Below are 18,802 nucleotides of genomic sequence, written 5' to 3'. Positions count from 1 at the left end.
CACTTGCCCGGATGAGTGCAGCTCCAACACGATCAATGCACTATCCAGGACAAAAGAGCTTTGTCAGCAGCCCACACCACTTTTAACATTCAAACTTCAGCACACAGTGGCAGCAGAGTGTAGCATTTACAAGATGCACTCCAGCAACTCATCAAGACTCCTTTGGCAGCATGATTTCTGCCAACAAGAAGAATAACAGTAGCAGATGTGTGGGACCACCACCACCTGCAAGTTACCATCCAAGTCACTCACCATCCTGACTTGAACTATATCATCGTTCCTTCAATGACGCTGGGTCAAAATCCTGGATCCTGCTGTGGCTACACCACATGAACTGCAGCCGTTAAATAGGAGGCTCACTATCCCCTTCTCAAGAACAATTGTGGATGGGCAATAAATACTGCCTTGCTAGCGATGTTCATTTCCATGAAAGAATAAAACATAAATGGAAGGCTTTTTTCTATTTACATCTGGAGACAAAGCACAATGGCAACTGAGCTGAGTATGTCAGCTATGTTTATTGCACTGGGAAGTTACAGCAATTGGGACAAGGTTATAAAGCATCTCCCCGGAGCAGTTCAGTCATTGCCATTAGACAAATGCCACTAATTTAGCCCGCAGCTTCTCCATTCTTGCTGGCAGTAGGGTGGCCATCTCAGCACAGAGCTCCAGCTCGGGTTCCATCACCTTAGCAGCCTCAGGCTGCCTTTTACAGTAATCCACCACAAAGCGGTAACAATCCACTGACTGCTCCAGGTTGCCCAGCTGTGTCTTGGGGTCAGAAGTGATCATCTTACTGTATAACCAACCAATGCGAAACTTGCAAACCAGTGCTGGCCGCAGAACATCAGCCTCCAGCAGCTCCGGAAATTTCTTTTCCGAGTTCTTCAGTGATTCGAGGAAGAGGTTGTAGTAGGTAATGGCTGACTGTACCAGGTGGTTTATTTTCTTGATGTTATGACTATCTAGCTCATCCAGCCGGTTGGCAATAGAGACCTTTAGCTCCATCATTTCATAGAATGCATCTCCTATCTCAAACTGAAGCTGCCGACAGACCAAGAGGTAATACTGTGGGTTTACCTCTTTGTAGACCGCTTCCAGCATGTCTATGCGTCGTTTATGCATCTTGCAACGTCTCTCTTGGTCCTCTTCAAAAAATGCCAGGGTCTTGAATAGCGCACTGTGATCCTGAACTACCTCAATGTGGTCCGTCACATGGTCATCCAGCTGAAAGAATTCCTTCGCCTCTTGCACATAGTTCTGTCCAACCAAGAACACCTCACGGGCTTTGGTAAAATCCACAGGGTAAGTGCAGCTCACCTTCTCCTCAACAGACTGAATCAAATCAAATGTTTCACTAGATCCAAATAGCACAGCACTTTTCCTCCCCTGCTCTTTTTCCTCCTCTTCTTTTTTAAGTTGGATTTTCAGCTCTTCCTGCCGATCCCAATCCAGTTCACCAACATCGTCCTGTAGGAACATATGAGTTACAATAAATAAACAAAGTGTCTTTACTGTGACAGTGTGTGACTGTTATGGGTCAGAGTTTAGAGAACCCCCAAAGTGCAGCATGGAGTTCAACTGACCCACAACTTTTAATAGATTGTGGTGTGGGGAGCACACGGCGCACTCTACAGGTGTGAGACACCATAAATTTTTAAAACAAAACAATATTTATTCTATCAACTCAAGTTAACCTTTTGAAAACAACCATTGAATATTTTAACACCAATTAATTCAAAGATAACCCCCAAAGACTAAGTAATCGTTTCAGCTGTCCTTTTAACATCCAAAAGACTTAACCAACCTTCAAAACAGGAGCACATTAGGTTACATTCAATATATATAGTGAGAAAAAGTTCAGCCGTGCTGCTGCTTTTGGTTACTTCAGCTACAGCCCTTTGCTTTCTTCACGCAGCTCACTGGAAACACACAGACACACCCAAGCTGCTCTCTCAAACTGAAACTCAAAGAGCAGAAGGGAGCTCAGCTCCCCCACCCTCTGACATCACTTCAGCAATATGATCAGCTCCATTTCTTAAAGGTACATTGCTTAACCATCCATTTCTTAAAGGTACTCTCACATGACAGTGACACACTTACATAGAAGGAGGAAGAGGCTATTCAACCCTTCGAGCCTGCTCCACCATTCATTATCATCATGGCTGATCAAGATGTGGAGATGCTGGGGTTGGACTGGGGTGGGCACAGTCAGAAGTCTTACAACACCAGATTAAAGTCCAACAGGTTTATTTCGATCACTAGCTTTCGGAGCACAGCTCCTTCATCAGGTGAGTGAAGAGGTAGGTTACACAACCACAGCACATAAAGACAAAGTCAATGATGCAAGATGAGCTTGCAAATTTGGAGATAAAACATTTAGTTCACTCGTCCAAATCATTTTTTTAAATAATGTCATGTGAGAGTACCTTTAAGACTTGCTTAAGCAATGTGCCTTTAAGAAAACAGTGATGTCAGAGAATGGGTGGAGCTGAGGTCAGGTCAGCCATTTTGCAGTTTAGTTTTGCAGTTTGAAGGTGTAATGACCTCCAATTGGCATTATTGATTGGCGAATTGGAGTATGAGCTCCCTCAATGATAGCTCATTGAAGGGGCCCATATAAGCACCTGTGTAGGCTTTGTGAGGCAGTCTTAAGTTGACTGGAATGCTAGCATCACTGTTTGGAGCTGCTCTTGTACATAAGTTATTGCAAATAAATACTGATGTGGTGACGGAACCTCTGCCTCCTGTGGATCATTACAGTGGCGATGAGGTAAACAAAGAACCTTGCGGAGGCCAGCTGCCGCACTCGGAGGGTAAGCTTGCTCTTTCAAAAATGCCTCTTTTTGGGAAGTTGGATGCATTCGACCCGACTATTGAGGACTGGTCCCAGTATGTGGAGAGAATGTGTTACTTTTTCCAGGCCAATGAGATAACGGAGGATGGAAGGAAACGGGTTATACTGCTGTCGGCTTGTGGACCCTCAGCCTTCGCCATTATACGTAGTCTAAGTTATCCCGATACACCGGACACGATACCTTTCCAAGAATTAACGAAATTGGTGGAAGAGCACTATGACCCCAAAGCCACCCCTCATTTTGCGTAGATACAGATTCTACTCAATGTAGCGGGAAGACAGAGAGTCAGTCACAAATTTCTTGACCCGCCTGAGAAGGCTGGCGGAAAAATGTGAGTTCGGCCCGACGCTAAATGAAATGCTTCGGGACCGGTTAGTGTGTGGCATAAATGACCTCCAAATACAGAAGCGCCTGTTGGCGGAAACGCAGCTAGACTGCAGGCGGGCGTTACAGCTCGCACTGTCCCTAGAAAAGGCAGCAAGTGGGGTGCAGGAACTACAGGGCACGCCAATGGAGGTAGATACCTGGGAGAGGGACTACCACAATGGGTCCAGCTACTAGATAGCCGCCCTCAAGAAAAGCCTGAGGAACAGAGGGCCAAAGGAAAACCCCAGAACTGCCCCCAAGTCTGCTAGGACTAACTGGAGACAGAGGGAACTACCGGCTGAGGCTCCCCCAACTGAGAAGGACCGTTTCTGGCACCAGACAGAGTGGGGTAACAGCGACAAAAACCCTAGAAGGAGGTGGCAAAAGAGGAATAGCAGGTGGGGACGCAGGGAAGTACACAACCTAGATGCCCCATCCTCCTCCGAAGGGGAACAGTTATATAATATTGTGACAAAGAAAGCAGAACCTATTAAGATTACCCCATGGGTGAACGGTCGGCCGATAATAATGGAAATAGACACGGGTGCGGCCGTATCAGCAATGGGAGTGGCAGCATTTTAAAAAAATCAAAGATGGACTCCAGCCACTAACCCTAACAAAAACATCGACGAAACTGAAAACCTACACGGGGGAGCCCCTGGAAGTTCTAGGCACGACTCATGTACCCGTGGAATTTGACAAACAATTGCTCAGATTACCATTGACGATAGTAGGGGGCTCCGGACCGAACTTAGTAGGACGGAACTGGCTGAAAGACCTAAACTTAGATTGGATGAAAATTTTCCAGAATGGAAGCGGGCATTTGGTGGAGTACTCCAAGAATACCCGGAGGTCTTCCAAGAAGGTTTGGGGGAAATTATAGGCACCAAAGCAACTTTGCACGTGGACCCAGAAGCCCTTCCGAAATTTTGTAAGGTCAGGCCGGTACCTTTTGCATTAAGGAAGAAAGTAGATGTTGAAATAGAAAGGTTACGGCGCGGCTGCATTATCAGACCAGTACAGTTCTCGGAATGGGCAGCGCCGGTGGTACCAATTTTGAAGCCAGACGGCTCGATACGTCTCTGTGGAGATTTCAGACAGACGGTAAACAAATACGCACTGCTGGACAAATACCCGATCCCAAAAATAGACGACCTATATGCCAAATTGGAAGGTGGGCTTTTGTTCACAAAACTGGACATGAGCCACGCCTACCTGCAGTTAAAACTGGACAAGGATTCCCAGAAGTTCGCTACGATCAACACCCTGAAGGGACTTTTTCGTTATACTAGGCTACCCTTCGGAGTGTCATCAGCCTGCGCTATATTCCAGCGCACAATGGAAAATAGTCTGCAGGGACTACCGCAGGTGGCGATTTATTTGGACGATGTCTTAATCACGGGGAGGACAAACAGGGAACACTTCAGGAACCTGGAGGAAGTGCTCAGGCGTTTCGCAAAGGCAGGCGTACGGGTGAAAAGAGAAAAATGTGGACTTCCGGGTGCGGCGATGACCAGCTAAGTCGCACGTTTCGGCAGCTCCCGGTGGAACAGACTTTTGGGCTCTTAATAGGAGCCCCAACGGCAATTTTAACGGCTAAAAACACTGTGGTAAACCAGAAGGGAATCCCCCCTGGACACGGATGGAAAAAGGAGAGGAAAGTCGCCGGATTGCGGTGGATCCTCTAGAGCAGCGGCCAGGAAGGCAGGCACAAAGCAAGATGGCGTCGGAAGGAGGCAGTTTAATATGGGGCCCTGACCAACAAGAGTTCCTGCGGCGTTGCGTGGAAGAACTTAAAAAGGAGATGAAGAAGGAGCTGTTGGCCCCGATATTACAGGCGATTGAAGGGCTAAAGGAGGAGCAAAAGATCCAGGAGCAGGAGCTTCGGGTCATGAAGGCAAAGGCTGCTGAGAATGAGGACGACATACAGGGCCTGGTGGTGAAGACAGAGATGCACGAGGCACAACACAAAAGGTGTGTGGAAAGGCTGGAGGTGCTGGAGAATGCGAGGAGGAAGAATTTAAGGATTCTTGGTCTTCCCGGAGGTGCAGAAAGGGCGGACGTCGGAGCATATGTGAGCACGATGCTGCACTCGTAAATGGGTTCGGAGGCCCCAACGGGCCCGCTGGAGGTGGAGGGAGCCTATTGAGTTATGGCGCGAAGACCGAGGGCTGGAGAAATTCCTCGAGCCATAGTGGTGAGATTTCTCTGATAGAAGGACAGAGAGATGGTCCTCAGATGGGCAAAGAAAACTCGGAGCAGTAGGTGGGAGAACGCGGTGATCAAGATTGGAGTGCGGAGTGGCGAGAAGGAGGGCAAGCTTTAATCGGGCCAAGGCGGTGCTGCACAAAAGGAAGGTTAAATTTGGAATGCTGCAGCCGGCAAGACTGTGGGTCACACATCAAGGGAAACACCACTACCTTGAAACGGCAGAAAAGGCGTGGACATTTATTGTCGAGGAGAAACTGGAATAAGCGGGCTAGAAAAAGAACGTTTGGGACAAAGTGGTGGGGTGAATATGTGGGGTGAAGGGGGGGGGAAAAGGGGGAAGAGATGATTTCCCAAGTTGTTAATCCTGCGAAACTGTAACTTTTCTCTCTTCCCCATGTCGTGGGGGAGGAGGGGAGGGAGGATGAGGAGCTGGAGGCGCCGGCCATTGGGGGCGGGGCCAAATGGGAAGCGCTGGCTTTGTTCCCGCGCTATGGTAATCATGGCGGGAACAGGGAAGCAGGAAGGAGGGGGCCTCGCACAGTGCGAGCCGAGGTCACGGGGGGAAGCCAAGGTCGCCAGAGTTTGCTGACTTCTGGGAGCAACATGGGGGGTGCAATTACGCTAGTGAGGGATCTAGCGGGCGGGGTGGGGTTAACTGGGTTGCTGCTGCTGGGAGAAGGGGGAGCTGATATGGGGTGGGGTGGTCGGGGCGGGAGGGCGCCGTTGGGGGGAGATACGGCTACGTGGGAACCGGGTGAGGAGCTGAATTGAAAAAGGAGATGGCTAGTCGACAAGGGGGGGGGGGGGGCGGTGTAAAGAGCCCCCCAACCCGGCTGATCCCGTGGAATGTGAGAGGGCTGAACGGGCCGATTAAGAGGGCACGGGTACTCGCACACCTAAAGAAACTTAAGGCAGATGTGGTTATGCTCCAGGAGACGCATCTGAAACTGATAGACCAGGTCAGACTACGCAAAGGATGGGTGGGGCAGGTGTTTCATTCGGGGCTAGACGCAAAAAACAGGGGGGTGGCTATACTAGTGGGGAAGCGGGTAATGTTTGAGGCAAAGACCATAGTGGCGGATAGTGGGGGCAGATACGTGATGGTGAGTGGCAAATTGCAAGGGGAGGCGGTGGTCTTAGTGAACGTATATGCCCCGAACTGGGATGATGCCAACTTTATGAGGCGTATGTTAGGACGTATCCCGGACCTAGAGGTGGGGAAGTTGGTAATGGGTGGAGATTTTAATACGGTGCTGGATCCAGGGCTGGACAGATCGAGGTCCAGGACCGGAAGGAGGCCGGCTGCAGCTAGGGTGCTTAAGGACTTTATGGAGCAGATGGGAGGAGTAGACCCCTGGAGATTTAGTAGACCTAGGAGTAAGGAGTTTTCGTTTTTCTCCTATGTCCACAAAGTTTATTCACGAATAGACTTTTTTGTTTTGGGAAGGGCAGTGATCCCGAAGGTGACGGGGACGGAGTACACGGCTATAGCTATTTCGGATCACGCTCCACATTGGGTGGACCTGGAGATAGGGGAGGAAAAACAACAGCGTCCACCCTAGAGAATGGACATGGGATTATTGGCAGATGAGGGGGTGTGTTTAAGGGTGAGGGGGTGTATTGAAAGGTACTTGGAACTCAATGATACTGGGGAGGTTCAGGTGGGAGTGGTCTGGGAGGCGCTGAAGGCAGTGGTTAGAGGGGAGCTGATATCTATTAGGGCACATAAAGGAAAGCAGGAGGGTAGGGAAAGGGAGCGGTTGTTGAAAGAACTTCTGAGGGTGGACAGACAATATGTGGAGGCACCGGAGGAGGGACTGTACAGGGAAAGGCAAAGGCTACATGTAGAATTTGACTTGTTGACTACGGGTAATGCAGAGGCACAATGGAGGAAGTCACAGGGTGTACAGTACGAATATGGGGAGAAGGCGAGCAGGTTGCTGGCCCACCAACTGAGGAAAAGGGGAAGAGCGAGGGAGATAGGGGGGGTGAGAGACGAGGAGGGAGAGATGGAGCGGGGAGCGGAGAGAGTGAATGGAGTGTTCAAGGCATTTTATGAAAGATTATGTGAAGCTCAGCCCCCGGATGGGAAGGAGAGAATGATGTGCTTTCTGGATCAGCTGGAATTTCCTAAGGTGGAGGAGCAGGAGAGGGCGGGACTGGGAGCACAGATTGAGACGGAGGAAGTAGTGAAAGGGATTGGGAGCATGCAGGCGGGGAAGGCCCCGGGACCAGACGGATTCCCAGTTGAATTCTATAGGAAATATATGGACTTGCTGGCCCCGCTACTGATGAGAACCTTCAATGAGGCGAGGGAAAGGGGGCAGCTGCCCCCGACTATGTCAGAGGCAACGATATCGCTCCTCCTAAAGAAGGAAAAAGACCCGCTGCAATGCGGGTCCTATAGGCCCATTTCCCTCCTGAATGTGGACGCTAAGATTCTGGCCAAGGTAATGGCAACGAGGATAGAGGATTGTGTCCCGGGGGTGGTTCTTGAGGACCAAACTGGGTTTGTGAAGGGGAGACAGCTGAATACAAATATACGGAGGCTGCTAGGGGTAATGATGATGCCCCCACCAGAGGGGAAAGCGGAGATAGTGGTGGCGATGGATGCCGAGAAAGCATTTGATTAGAGTGGAGTGGGATTATTTGTGGGAGGTGCTGAGGAGATTTGGCTTTGGAGATGGGTATATCAGATGGGTACAGTTGCTGTATAGGGCCCCGATGGCGAGCATGGTCACGAATGGACGGGGGTCTGATTATTTTCGGCTCCATAGAGGGACGAGGCAGGGATGTCCTCTGTCCCCGTTATTGTTTGCACTGGCGATTGAACCCCTGGCCATAGCATTGAGGGGTTCCAGGAAGTGGAGGGGAGTACTCAGGGAAGGAGAAGAACACCGGATGTCTCTGTATGCGGATGATTTGTTGCTATATGTGGCGGACCCGGCGGAGGGGATGCCAGAGATAATGCGGATACTTGGGGAGTTTGGGGATTTTTCAGGGTATAAACTGACCATGGGGAAAAGTGAGTTGTTTGTGGTGCATCCAGGGGAGCAGAGCAGAGAAATAGAGGATTTACCGTTGAGGAAGGTAACAAGGGACTTTCGGTACTTGGGGATCCAGATAGCCAAGAATTGGGGTACGCTACATAGGCTTAATTTAACGCGGTTGGTGGAACAGATGGAGGAGGACTTTAAGAGATGGGACATGGGTGTGTTTTTCTGGCCCCACAAGTGACGTACCTGGGATATAAAGTAGACGAGTCGGGCTTACACCCATTGGAAGACCGAGTAAGGGCAATAAAAGAAGCCCCAGCTCCCACCACGGTCCAGGAGTCCAACGCAGGGTGCATGATAATAGTCGGCAGCAGAGACATTTCCAGGTGGGGGCACCGGTTTGGGTCAAGAATTATGGGAGGCACGGTAGAGTCCCAAACAGGGCCCAGATCAGAAAAGTTTCGATAGGAGGTAAGGTGCTGAAGAAACACCTAGACCAAATAAGGGCAGCAGAACCACACCCGGAGGCAGTCGAAGCAGGACCGCCTCAAGCTGGGATAGCTCAGACGGGAAAGATACCCACACCCCAGCCCCGAGCAATTTCTCCAGACCCTGTCATCCAGTCGTCAGAGTCGGAGATGGACACGTTCGACGAGGCCGCCGCGACACCTCTCCCCGAGGAGGAGGAAGTACAACTTCCAAGGAGGTCGTCAAGGAAAAGACGGGCACCTATAAGGGCACCCCACCCACGTCGGAGAACGACCCGGCGGACGACACAGAGGTGACAGACCCGGACAGGAGGAGCAGGAAGAAGCTCCGAGGAATGCCAGCTGGCAGGAATTCCTTGGACCTTGGGGGGAGGGGTGTAATGGCCTCCAATTGGCATTATTGGTCGGCCAATTGGAGTATGTGCTCCCTCAATGATAGCTCATTGAGGGCGCCCATTTGTGAGGCAGTATTAAGTTGACTGGAATGCTAGCAGCACTGTTTGGAGCTGCTCTTGTATATAAGTTATTGCAAATAAATACTGGTGTGGTGACGGAACCCCTGCCTTCTGTGGATCATTACAGAAGGAAAAAGAGTTTGGGGAGTGTCTGTGTTTTGCAGTGAGCTGGATCTCTGCCATGAAAGACTATCTCTGGATCATTTGGGTGATTTAAAGTAAAGCCTTTAACCTGATGTGATTTTGTTTAAAGGTGTTAAGTCTCTTGGAAGTTTGAAGGAACATTTTAAGGCATTATTTACTGTTGCAATATTTTCTGAGTTATCTTTGAAGTAAGGGGTGTTAAGGGATCCAATGTTTATTTAAGATGTTAAGTTGAGTTCATGGAATAAACTGTGTTTTGTGTTTTAAAACTCCACGTGTCCATAATTGTAATCCCACACCTAGGGAAAAAGCCGTGTGCTAGGAAAAGCAACAAATACATTAAAGGGTTGAACTCCGTGATACATTTTGGGGTTCTGAAAACACCTCGCCCATAACAATTGGGGGCTCGTCCGGGATAAAAGTTTATCTATTGGATTGGCTTTTGTGAACTTAAAGACAATGAAGGATTGTTGCTTTTCCGGTGTGGTATTTTAGTTTAAGTGGGGAGAGTGCGGTGAACAATGGCTCTTTCAGAGGCTCAGAAGTTTTTTGGGGTGGAGAATATCACACGTAGTACTTTACGGACAGAAACGAAAAGCAGACTAATATATTTGGCAAGAACATTGCAGTTAACATTACCTGACAAAATGCGAAAAGATGAGGTCATTATGGCGATGGTTGAGCATTTAAAGTTGCCTGAGATAGGGTTTGACTCATTGGAAATGGCAAAAAATTCAGTTGCAAATTAAACAAATGGAACACGAGAAATAATTAAAGCGGCTTGAATATGAGAGTGAGAGAGAGGAAAAAGAAAGAGAAAGAGAGAGAGAGGAAAAAGAAAAGGAGAGAGAAGAAAGGAGAAAAGAAAGAATAGCCCTTGCAGAACAAAAAGAAAAAGAAAGGGAGATACAGATCAGGGAAAACGATAAAGATAGGGAGTTTGAACTTCAGAAAATGGCCATGAAACATGACAATCAGTTAAAATTGGCAGACGTAAAAGGAAACGTACAGTTGGATGATAGTGATGAGGATAGTGAGAAAGAGCGTCATTGTCGAAGGCTTGGTGGGAATCTATTTAAATATGTCCAAGCATTGCCGAGGTTTGACAAGAAGGAAGTGAAAGCCTTTTTCATTTCATTTGAGAAGGTAGCTAAACAAATGAAATGGCCACAGGACATGTGGATGTTACTGATTCAAACAAAGCTGGTAGGTAGAGCTAGTGAAGTGTTTGCATCACTACCGGAGGTATCTGGAACGTATGAGGAGGTGAAGAAATCCATCTTAAGTGCATATGAGCTAGTGCCTGAAGCTTATAGACAAAGGTTTAGAAATTTAAGGAAAGAATTTGGTCAAACATACATGGAGTTTGAAAGGCTCAAACAGAGTAATTTTGTGAGGTGGATAAGGGCTTTGAAAATAGACCAAACGCATGAAGCTCTCAGAGAAATTATACTTTTGGAGGAGTTAAAAAATTCAATTCCTGATGTAGTGAGAACTCGTGGAAGAACAGAGGGTTAAAACAGCGAGATTAGCAGCGGAAATGGCAGATGATTATGAATTAGTTCATAAATCAAAGATTGGTTTCCGACATCAGTTTCAGCCGGTGAGGGATAGAAACTGGGGACATGAGAAATACTCAAGTGGTAAAGGTAAAGGTGATCTGATGGGTGACAATAAAGAGAGTCTACCTCAGATTAAAAAAGAAATACAGGAGGGTGGAAAAGAAATGAAAAGTTTCAGATGTTTTCACTGTAATAAACTAGGCCATGTAAAGTCACAGTGTTGGTGGTTGAAGAAAAGCGCTGGGAAGGCTGATGTGGTAAAGCAGGATAATACAGTGGGGTTTGTTAGAGTGGTAAAGAAAAGCCCAAGGGAAGAAAAGGAGGTGCAAACAATTGTACAGCCTGTTCAAGAAGTAATTGTTAAGAAGGTGCCAGATGTCTTAAAAAAATTTACTTGTGTGGGTAAAGTTTACTCATGTGTATCAGGAGGAGCAGGTAAAGAAGTCACAATTTTAAGAGATACAGGGGCTAGTCAATCTTTAATGGTAAGAGATGAGGAATTATGTAGTTTGGGAAGAATGTTGCCAGAAAAGGTGGTGATAAGTGGAATTCAGGGTGAGAGGAGTAGCATTCCATTATATAAGGTAAGGTTGGAAAGTCCAGTGAAGAGTGGTGAAGTGGTAGTAGGAGTAATAGATAAACTATTTTGTCCAGGAATACAGTTTATCTTGGGTAATGATATAGCTGGATCGCAGGTGGGAGTGATGCCTACTATGATTGCTAAGCCAGTGGAAAATCAGTCAACTGAAAGGTTGAAGGACGAATATCCTGGGATTTTTCTGGATTGTGTAGTAACAAGGTCGCACAGTCACAGGTTAAGACAAGAGGAGAAATCAAAGAGTGAAGATGAAGTTGAAGTGCAATTATCAGAAACGATTTTTGATCAGATGGTTGAAAAAGAACAAGAACAGGTGGAGGATGAGGCAAATATTTTTAGTTCCAAGAAAATTGGCGGAGTTACAACAGAAAGATGTAGAAATAAAATGGATATATCAGAAAGCATATACGGAAGAGGAATCTGAGAGTATACCAGTTATTACCGTAAAAATGATGTCTTGATGAGAAAATAGAGCCCTGTACATATGCAGGCGGATGAAAAGTGGGCAGAGGTTCATCAAGTAGTATTGCCGGTAGGGTATAGAAAGGAGGTGTTGCGAGTTGCACATGGGGTACCAGTGGGAGGTCATTTGGGAATAAGGAAAACTCAAGCTAAAATCCAGAAACATATTTATTGGCCTGGACTACATAAAGATGCAGTTTTTTAAATTTTGTCAATCATGTCACACATGCCAAGTGATAGGGAAACCTCAAGCAGTGATAAAACCAGCGCCCTTAATACCCATTCCAGCATTTGAGGAACCTTTTACAAGGGTCCTAATTGATTGCGTAGGACCGCTTCCTCAAACAAAAAGTGGGAATCAATATCTTTTGACTGTAATGGATGTGTCTACTAGGTTTCCAAGTACAGGCCATTCCAGTAAGTAATATTACAGCTAAAAGGATTGTGGAAGAGTTACTTAAATTCTTTACTAGATATGGACTACCCACAGAAATTCAATCGGATCAAGGAACAAATTTTACTTCAAAGTTATTCAAAGAAGTTATGGATAGCTGAGGAATAAAACAATTTAAATCAACTGGTACCATCTAGAATCGCAGGGAGTGTTAGAAAGGTGGCATCAGACATTAAAGACAATGTTGAGGGCGTATTGTCAAGATTATCCAGAGGATTGGGATAAAGGAATCCCATTCGTATGGTTTGCAATTAGGGATGCATCTAATGAGTCTACCAAATTTAGTCCTTTTGAACTAATTTTGGTCATGAGGTAAGAGGACCATTTAAATTAAGGAAAAATTGGTGGGTGAGAAATCGGAAATTACACTATTGCATTACGTGTCAAATTTAGGGAACGATTAAATAGAGCAGGTGAATTGGCTAAACAACATTTGAAAGTTGCACAAAATGTGATGAAACGGGTAGCGGACAAGAAATCCAAAGTTCGTAGTTTTGCTAGTGGGGATAAAGTTTTAGTGTTGTTACTAGTGGTAGGGGAGCCTTTAAAAGCTAGGTTTTGTGGACCGTATCAGATTGAAGGGAAATTAAGTGAGGTGAATTATGTGATAAAAACACCAGATAGAAGGGAGACTCACCGAGTGTGTCATGTGAATATGCTTAAAAGGTACTTTGAAAGGGAAGGAGAGAAAAAGGAGATTTTAATGATTCTAACTCAAAAGTGACGAACCAAATCCAGACGACTGTGAATTTGACATACCTCAAATTAAATTGGAAAATGAGGATGTTCTTAAAAATTGCGATAAATTGTTAAGTTACCTCCCAGAGGAAAAACAAACTGACCTGAAAGAGTTATTGATATCACATGGGCAAGTTTGTAGAGATAAATTGGGAAGTAGTAAAAGGCTATATCTGATGTAGATGTGTGAAATGCTGTTCCTATCAAACAACATCCATATAGGCTTAATCCTTTAAAATTGGCACAGGTTAACAGAGAGATTGAGAGTATGCTGAAGAATGGCATAATTGAAGTGGGTTGCAGCCAATGGAGCTCACCTATCGTGATGGTACCTAAACCACACAGTACCCAACGGTGGTGTGTGGACTATAGAAAGGTGAATGCAGTTACAAGAACGGACTCTTACCCTGTCCCACCATTGAAGGATTGCATGGAGAAAGAGGGACAATCTGCTTTTATTTCCAACTTCCAGACATGGAAAGAGCATTTAAAACATCGTATGGGGTTCTTCGATTGACTTCAGGAGGCGGGTTTGGTGATGGACCTAGCTGAAAGTGAATTTGGAGAAGCCCAAATCACTTTCCTTGCAGAGTTTCCGATACCCTCAAGGCGAAGGGAAATAATGCGATTTTGTAGAATTAGTGGATTTGATCAAACAGCTGTGCAAACGTTTTGTAGCGTGATTACTCCACTGATGGAATTGCTGAAGAAATGCAAAAAATTTCAATGGACAGCGGACTTTCAACAGGCATTTGACTGCCTGAAAGCGGTGTTAACCAATGTTCCTGTGTTGGAGAATTGCAAGGGACTCTGTGGTCAGATTGAACTAAAGTATATGATTCTAAAGAGAAATGCCGAGGAGTCGAGGAATGGATGGATCGTGCAGAGACTTTGTTCAAAGTCTCTTATGTTACTTATGTAAAGATGAGACATGAAGGTTCAGTTAGGGCGCTCGAGAGTTACAAGTTAGCTAGGAAGGACCTAAAGAGAGAGCTAAGAAGAGCCAGGAGGGTACATAGAACATAGAACATAGAAAAATACAGCACAGAACAGGCCCTTCGGCCCACGATGTTGTGCCGAACCTTTGTCCTAGATTAATCATAGATTATCATTGCGTTTACAGTGCAGAAGGAGGCCATTCGGCCCATTGAGTCTGCACCGGCTCTTGGAAAGAGCACCCTACCCAAAGTCAACACCTCCAACCAATTTTGGACATTAAGGGCAATTTATCAAGGCCAATCCACCTAACCTGCACATCTTTGGACTGTGGGAGGAAACCGGAGCACCCGGAGGAAACCCACGCAGACACAGGGAGGACGTGCAGACTCTGCACAGACAGTGACCCAAGCCGGAATCGAACCTGGAACCCTGGAGCTGTGAAGCAATTGTGCTATCCACAATGCTACCATGCTGCCCTTAAGAACAAATAAATCTACACTATATCATTTTACCGTAATCCATGTACCTATCCAATAGCTGCTGGAATGTCCCTAATGTTTCCGACTCAACTACTTCCACAGGCAGTGCATTCCATGCCCCCACTACTCTCTGGGTAAAGAACCTACCTCTGACATCCCCCCCTATATCTTCCACCATTCACCTTAAATTTATGTCCCCTTTTAATGGTTTGTTCCACCCGGGGAAAAAGTCTTGGACTGTCTACTCTATCTATTCCCCTGATCATCTTATAAATCTCTATCAAGTCGCCCCTCATCCTTCTCCGTTCTAATGAGAAAAGGCCTAGCACCCTCAACCTTTCCTCGTAAGACCTACTCTCCATTCCAGGCAACATCCTGGTAAATCTCCTTTGTACCTTTTCCAAAGCTTCCACATCCTTCCTAAAATGAGGCGACCAGAACTGTACACAGTACGCCAAATGTGGCCTTACCAAAGTTTTGTACAGCTGCATCATCACCTCACGGCTCTTAAATTCAATCCCTCTGTAAATCCCTCTAGCACACCATAGGCCTTCTTCACAGCTCTATCCATTTGAGTGGCAACTTTCAAAGATGTATGAACATAGACCCCAAGATCTCTCTGCTCCTCCACATTGCCAAGAACTCTACTGTTAACCCTGTATTCCGCATTCATATTTGTCCTTCCAAAATGGACAACCTCACACTTTTCAGGGTTAAACTCCATCTGCCAATTCTCAGCCCAGCTCTGCATCCTATCTATGTCTCTTTGCAGCCGACAACAGCCCTCCTCACGATCCACAACTCCACCAATCTTCGTATCGTCTGCAAATTTACTGACCCACCCTTCAACTCCCTCAGCCAAGTCATTAATGAAAATCACAAACAGCAGAGGACCCAGGACCTGCGGTACGCCACTGGTAACTGGGATCCAGGCTGAATATTTGCCATCCACCACCACTCTCTGACTTATATCGGTTAGCCAGTTCGTTATCCAACTGACCATGCCTCCTTACTTTCTGCAGAAGCCTACCATGGGGAACCTTATCAAATGCCTTACTAAAATCCATGTACACTACTGCTTTACCTTCATCCACATGCTTGGTCACCTCCTCAAAGAATTCAATAAGACTTGTAAGGCAAGACCTACCCCTCACAAATCCGTGCTGACTATCCCTAATCAAGCAGTGTCTTTCCAGATGCTCAGAAATCCTATCCTTTAGTACCCTTTCCATGACTTTGCCTACCACCGAAGTAAGACTAGTTATCCCTATTCCCTTTCTGGAACAGGGGCACGACATTCGCCACTCTCCAATCCCCTGGTACCACCCATGTTGACAATGAGGAAAAGATCATTTTGGCTCTGCAATTTCATCTCTTGCTTCCCATAGAATCCTTGGATATATCCCGTCAGGCCCGGGGGACTTGTCTATCCTCAAGTTTTTCAAAATGCCCAACACATCTTCCTTCCTAACAAGTATTTCCTCGAGCTTACCAGTCTGTTGCACACTGTCCTCGCCAACAATATGGCCCCTCTCATTTGTAAATACTGAAGAAAAGTACTCGTTCAAGACCTCTCCTATCTCTTCAGACTCAATACACAATCTCCCGCTACTGTCCTTGATCGGACCTACCCTCGCTCTAGTCATTTTCATATTTCTCACATATGTGTAAAAGGCCTTGGGGTTTTCCTTGATCCTACCCGCCAAAGATTGTTCATGCCCTCTCTTAGCTCTCCTAATCCCTTTCTTCAGTTCCCTCCTGGCTATCTTGTATCCCTCCAACGCCCTGTCTGAACCTTGTTTCCTCAGCCTTACAGAAGTCTCCTTTTTCCTCTTAACAAGACATTCAACCTCTCTTGTCAACCATGGTTCCCTCATTCGACCATCTCTTCCCTGCCTGACAGGGACATACATATCATGGACACATAGTACCTGTTTCTTGAACAAGTTCCACATTTCACTTGTGTCCTTCCCTGACAGCCTATGTTACCAACTTATGCACTTCAATTCTTGTTTGACAACATCGTATTTACCCTTCCCCCAATTGTAAACCTTGCCCTGTTGCACGCACCTATCCCTCTCCATTACTAAAGTGAAAGTCACAGAATTGTGGTCACTATCTCCAAAATGCTCCCCCACTAACAAATCTATCACTTGCCCTGGTTCATTACCAAGTACTAAATCCAATATTGCCCCTCCTCTGGTCAGACAATCTACATACTGTGTTAGAAAAGGTTCCTGGACACACTGCACAAACACCACCCCATCCAAACTATTTGATCTAAAGAGTTTCCACTCAATGTTTGGGAAGTTAAAGTCACCCATGACTACTATCCTGTGACTTCTGCACATTTCCAAAATCTGTTTCCCAATCTGTTCCTCCACATCTCTGCTACTATTGGGGGGCCTATAGAAAACTCCTAACAAGGTGACTGCTCCTTTCCTATTTCTGACTTCAACCCATACTACCTCAGTAGGCTGATACTCCTCGAACTGCCTTTCTGCAGCTGTTATGCTATCTCTAATTAACAATGCCACCCCCCCCACCTCTTTTACCACCCTCCCTAATCTTATTGAAACATCGATAACCAGGAACCTCCAACAACCATTTCTGCCCCTCTTCTATCCAAGTTTCCGTGATGGCCACCACATCGTAGTCCCAAGTACCGATCCATGCCTTAAGTTCACCCACCTTATTCCTGATGCTTCTTGCGTTGAAGTATACATACTTCAATCCATCTCCGTGCTTGCAAGTACTCTCCTTTGTCAGTGTTCCCTTCCCCACTGCCTCATTACACGCTTTGGCGTCCTGAATATCGGCTACCTTAGTTGCTGGACTACAAATCCGGTTCCCATGTTGAGAGGGTTGTTAAGAAGGCGTAAGGTGTGTTAGCTTTTATTGGTAGAGGGATTGAGTTTAGGAGCCATGAGGTCATGTTGCAGCTGTACATTTAGGAGCCATGAGGTCATGTTGCGGCCGCATTTGGAGTATTGCGTGCAATTCTGGTTGCCGCATTATAGGAAGGATGTGGAAGCATTGGAAAGGGTGCAGAGGAGATTTACCAGAATGTTGTCTGGTATGGAGGGAAGATCTTATGAGGAAAGGCTGACGGACTTGACGCTGTTTTCGTTAGAGAGAAGAAGGTTAAGAGGTGACTTAATTGAGGCATACAAGATGATCAGAGGATTGGATAGGGTGGACAGTGAGAGCCTTTTTCCTCGGATGATGATGTCTAGCACGAGGGGACATACCTTTAAATTGAGGGGAGATGGATGTAAGACAGATGTCAGAGGTAGGTTCTTTACTCAGAGAGTAGTAAGGGCGTGGAATGCCCTGCCTACAACAGTAGCGGACTCGCCAACACTAAGGACATTCAAATGGTCATTGGATAGACATATGGACAATAAGGGAATAGTGTAGACGGGCTTTAGAGTGGTTTCACAGGTCGGCACAACATCGAGGGCCGAAGGGCCTGTACTGCGCTGTAATGTTCTATGTTCTAAGAGACTGGATTTTGGTTGGAGGAAGAAGAACAAAGAAAAATGGACTATATTATTATACCTGTTTGCATGTGTTTTAAAAAAAACAAAAACGTTTATTTACTGTGCACATTTCTGAGTGGATGGTGCAAAAGTGAAAAATGAAACCATCTTGAAGTTGATGGTTTATTTTTTTTTCTTGTGGGGAGGTGTCATGTGAGAGTACCTTTAAGACATGGATGTTTAAGCAATGTACCTTTAAGAAAACAGTGATGTCAGAGAGTGGGTAAAGCTGAGGTCAGGTCAGTCATTTTGAAGTTTGGAGGAAAAAGAGCTTGGGGAGTGTCTGTGTTTTGCAGTGAGCTGGATCTCTGCATGAAAGACTATCTCTGGATCATTTGGGTGATTTAAAGTAAAGCCTTTAACCTGATGTGATTTTGTTTAAAGGTGTTAAGGTGGAAGTTTGAAGGAACATTTTAAGGAATGATTTCCTGTTGCAATATTTTCTGAGTTATCTTTGAAGTAAGGGGTGTTAAGAGATCCAACGTTTATTTAAGATGTTAAGTTGAGTTC

The 18,802-nt window shown here is 46.1% G+C and overlaps 1 protein-coding gene across 2 annotated transcripts in view; it reads right to left on the bottom strand.

Annotated features, from left to right (window-relative positions):
• Window positions 1-499: 499 nt before the first annotated feature.
• The window catches only part of kifbp (kinesin family binding protein), a 233,458-nt gene continuing 215,155 nt past the window's right edge, over window positions 500-18,802 (bottom strand). For both annotated transcript variants that reach the window (XM_072478752.1, XM_072478753.1), the window contains one exon: window positions 500-1,470. In XM_072478752.1, coding sequence (XP_072334853.1) covers window positions 592-1,470 — 879 coding nt within the window. In that variant the 3' untranslated portion in view covers window positions 500-591. The remainder of the gene's footprint in view (window positions 1,471-18,802) is intronic.

The sequence above is a fragment of the Scyliorhinus torazame genome, chromosome 16 (genome assembly GCF_047496885.1).
Source record: "Scyliorhinus torazame isolate Kashiwa2021f chromosome 16, sScyTor2.1, whole genome shotgun sequence".
NCBI lineage: Eukaryota > Metazoa > Chordata > Chondrichthyes > Carcharhiniformes > Scyliorhinidae > Scyliorhinus > Scyliorhinus torazame.
Note: the sequence above shows the minus strand (reverse complement) of the source record. Positions and strands in the feature narration are given on the sequence as shown.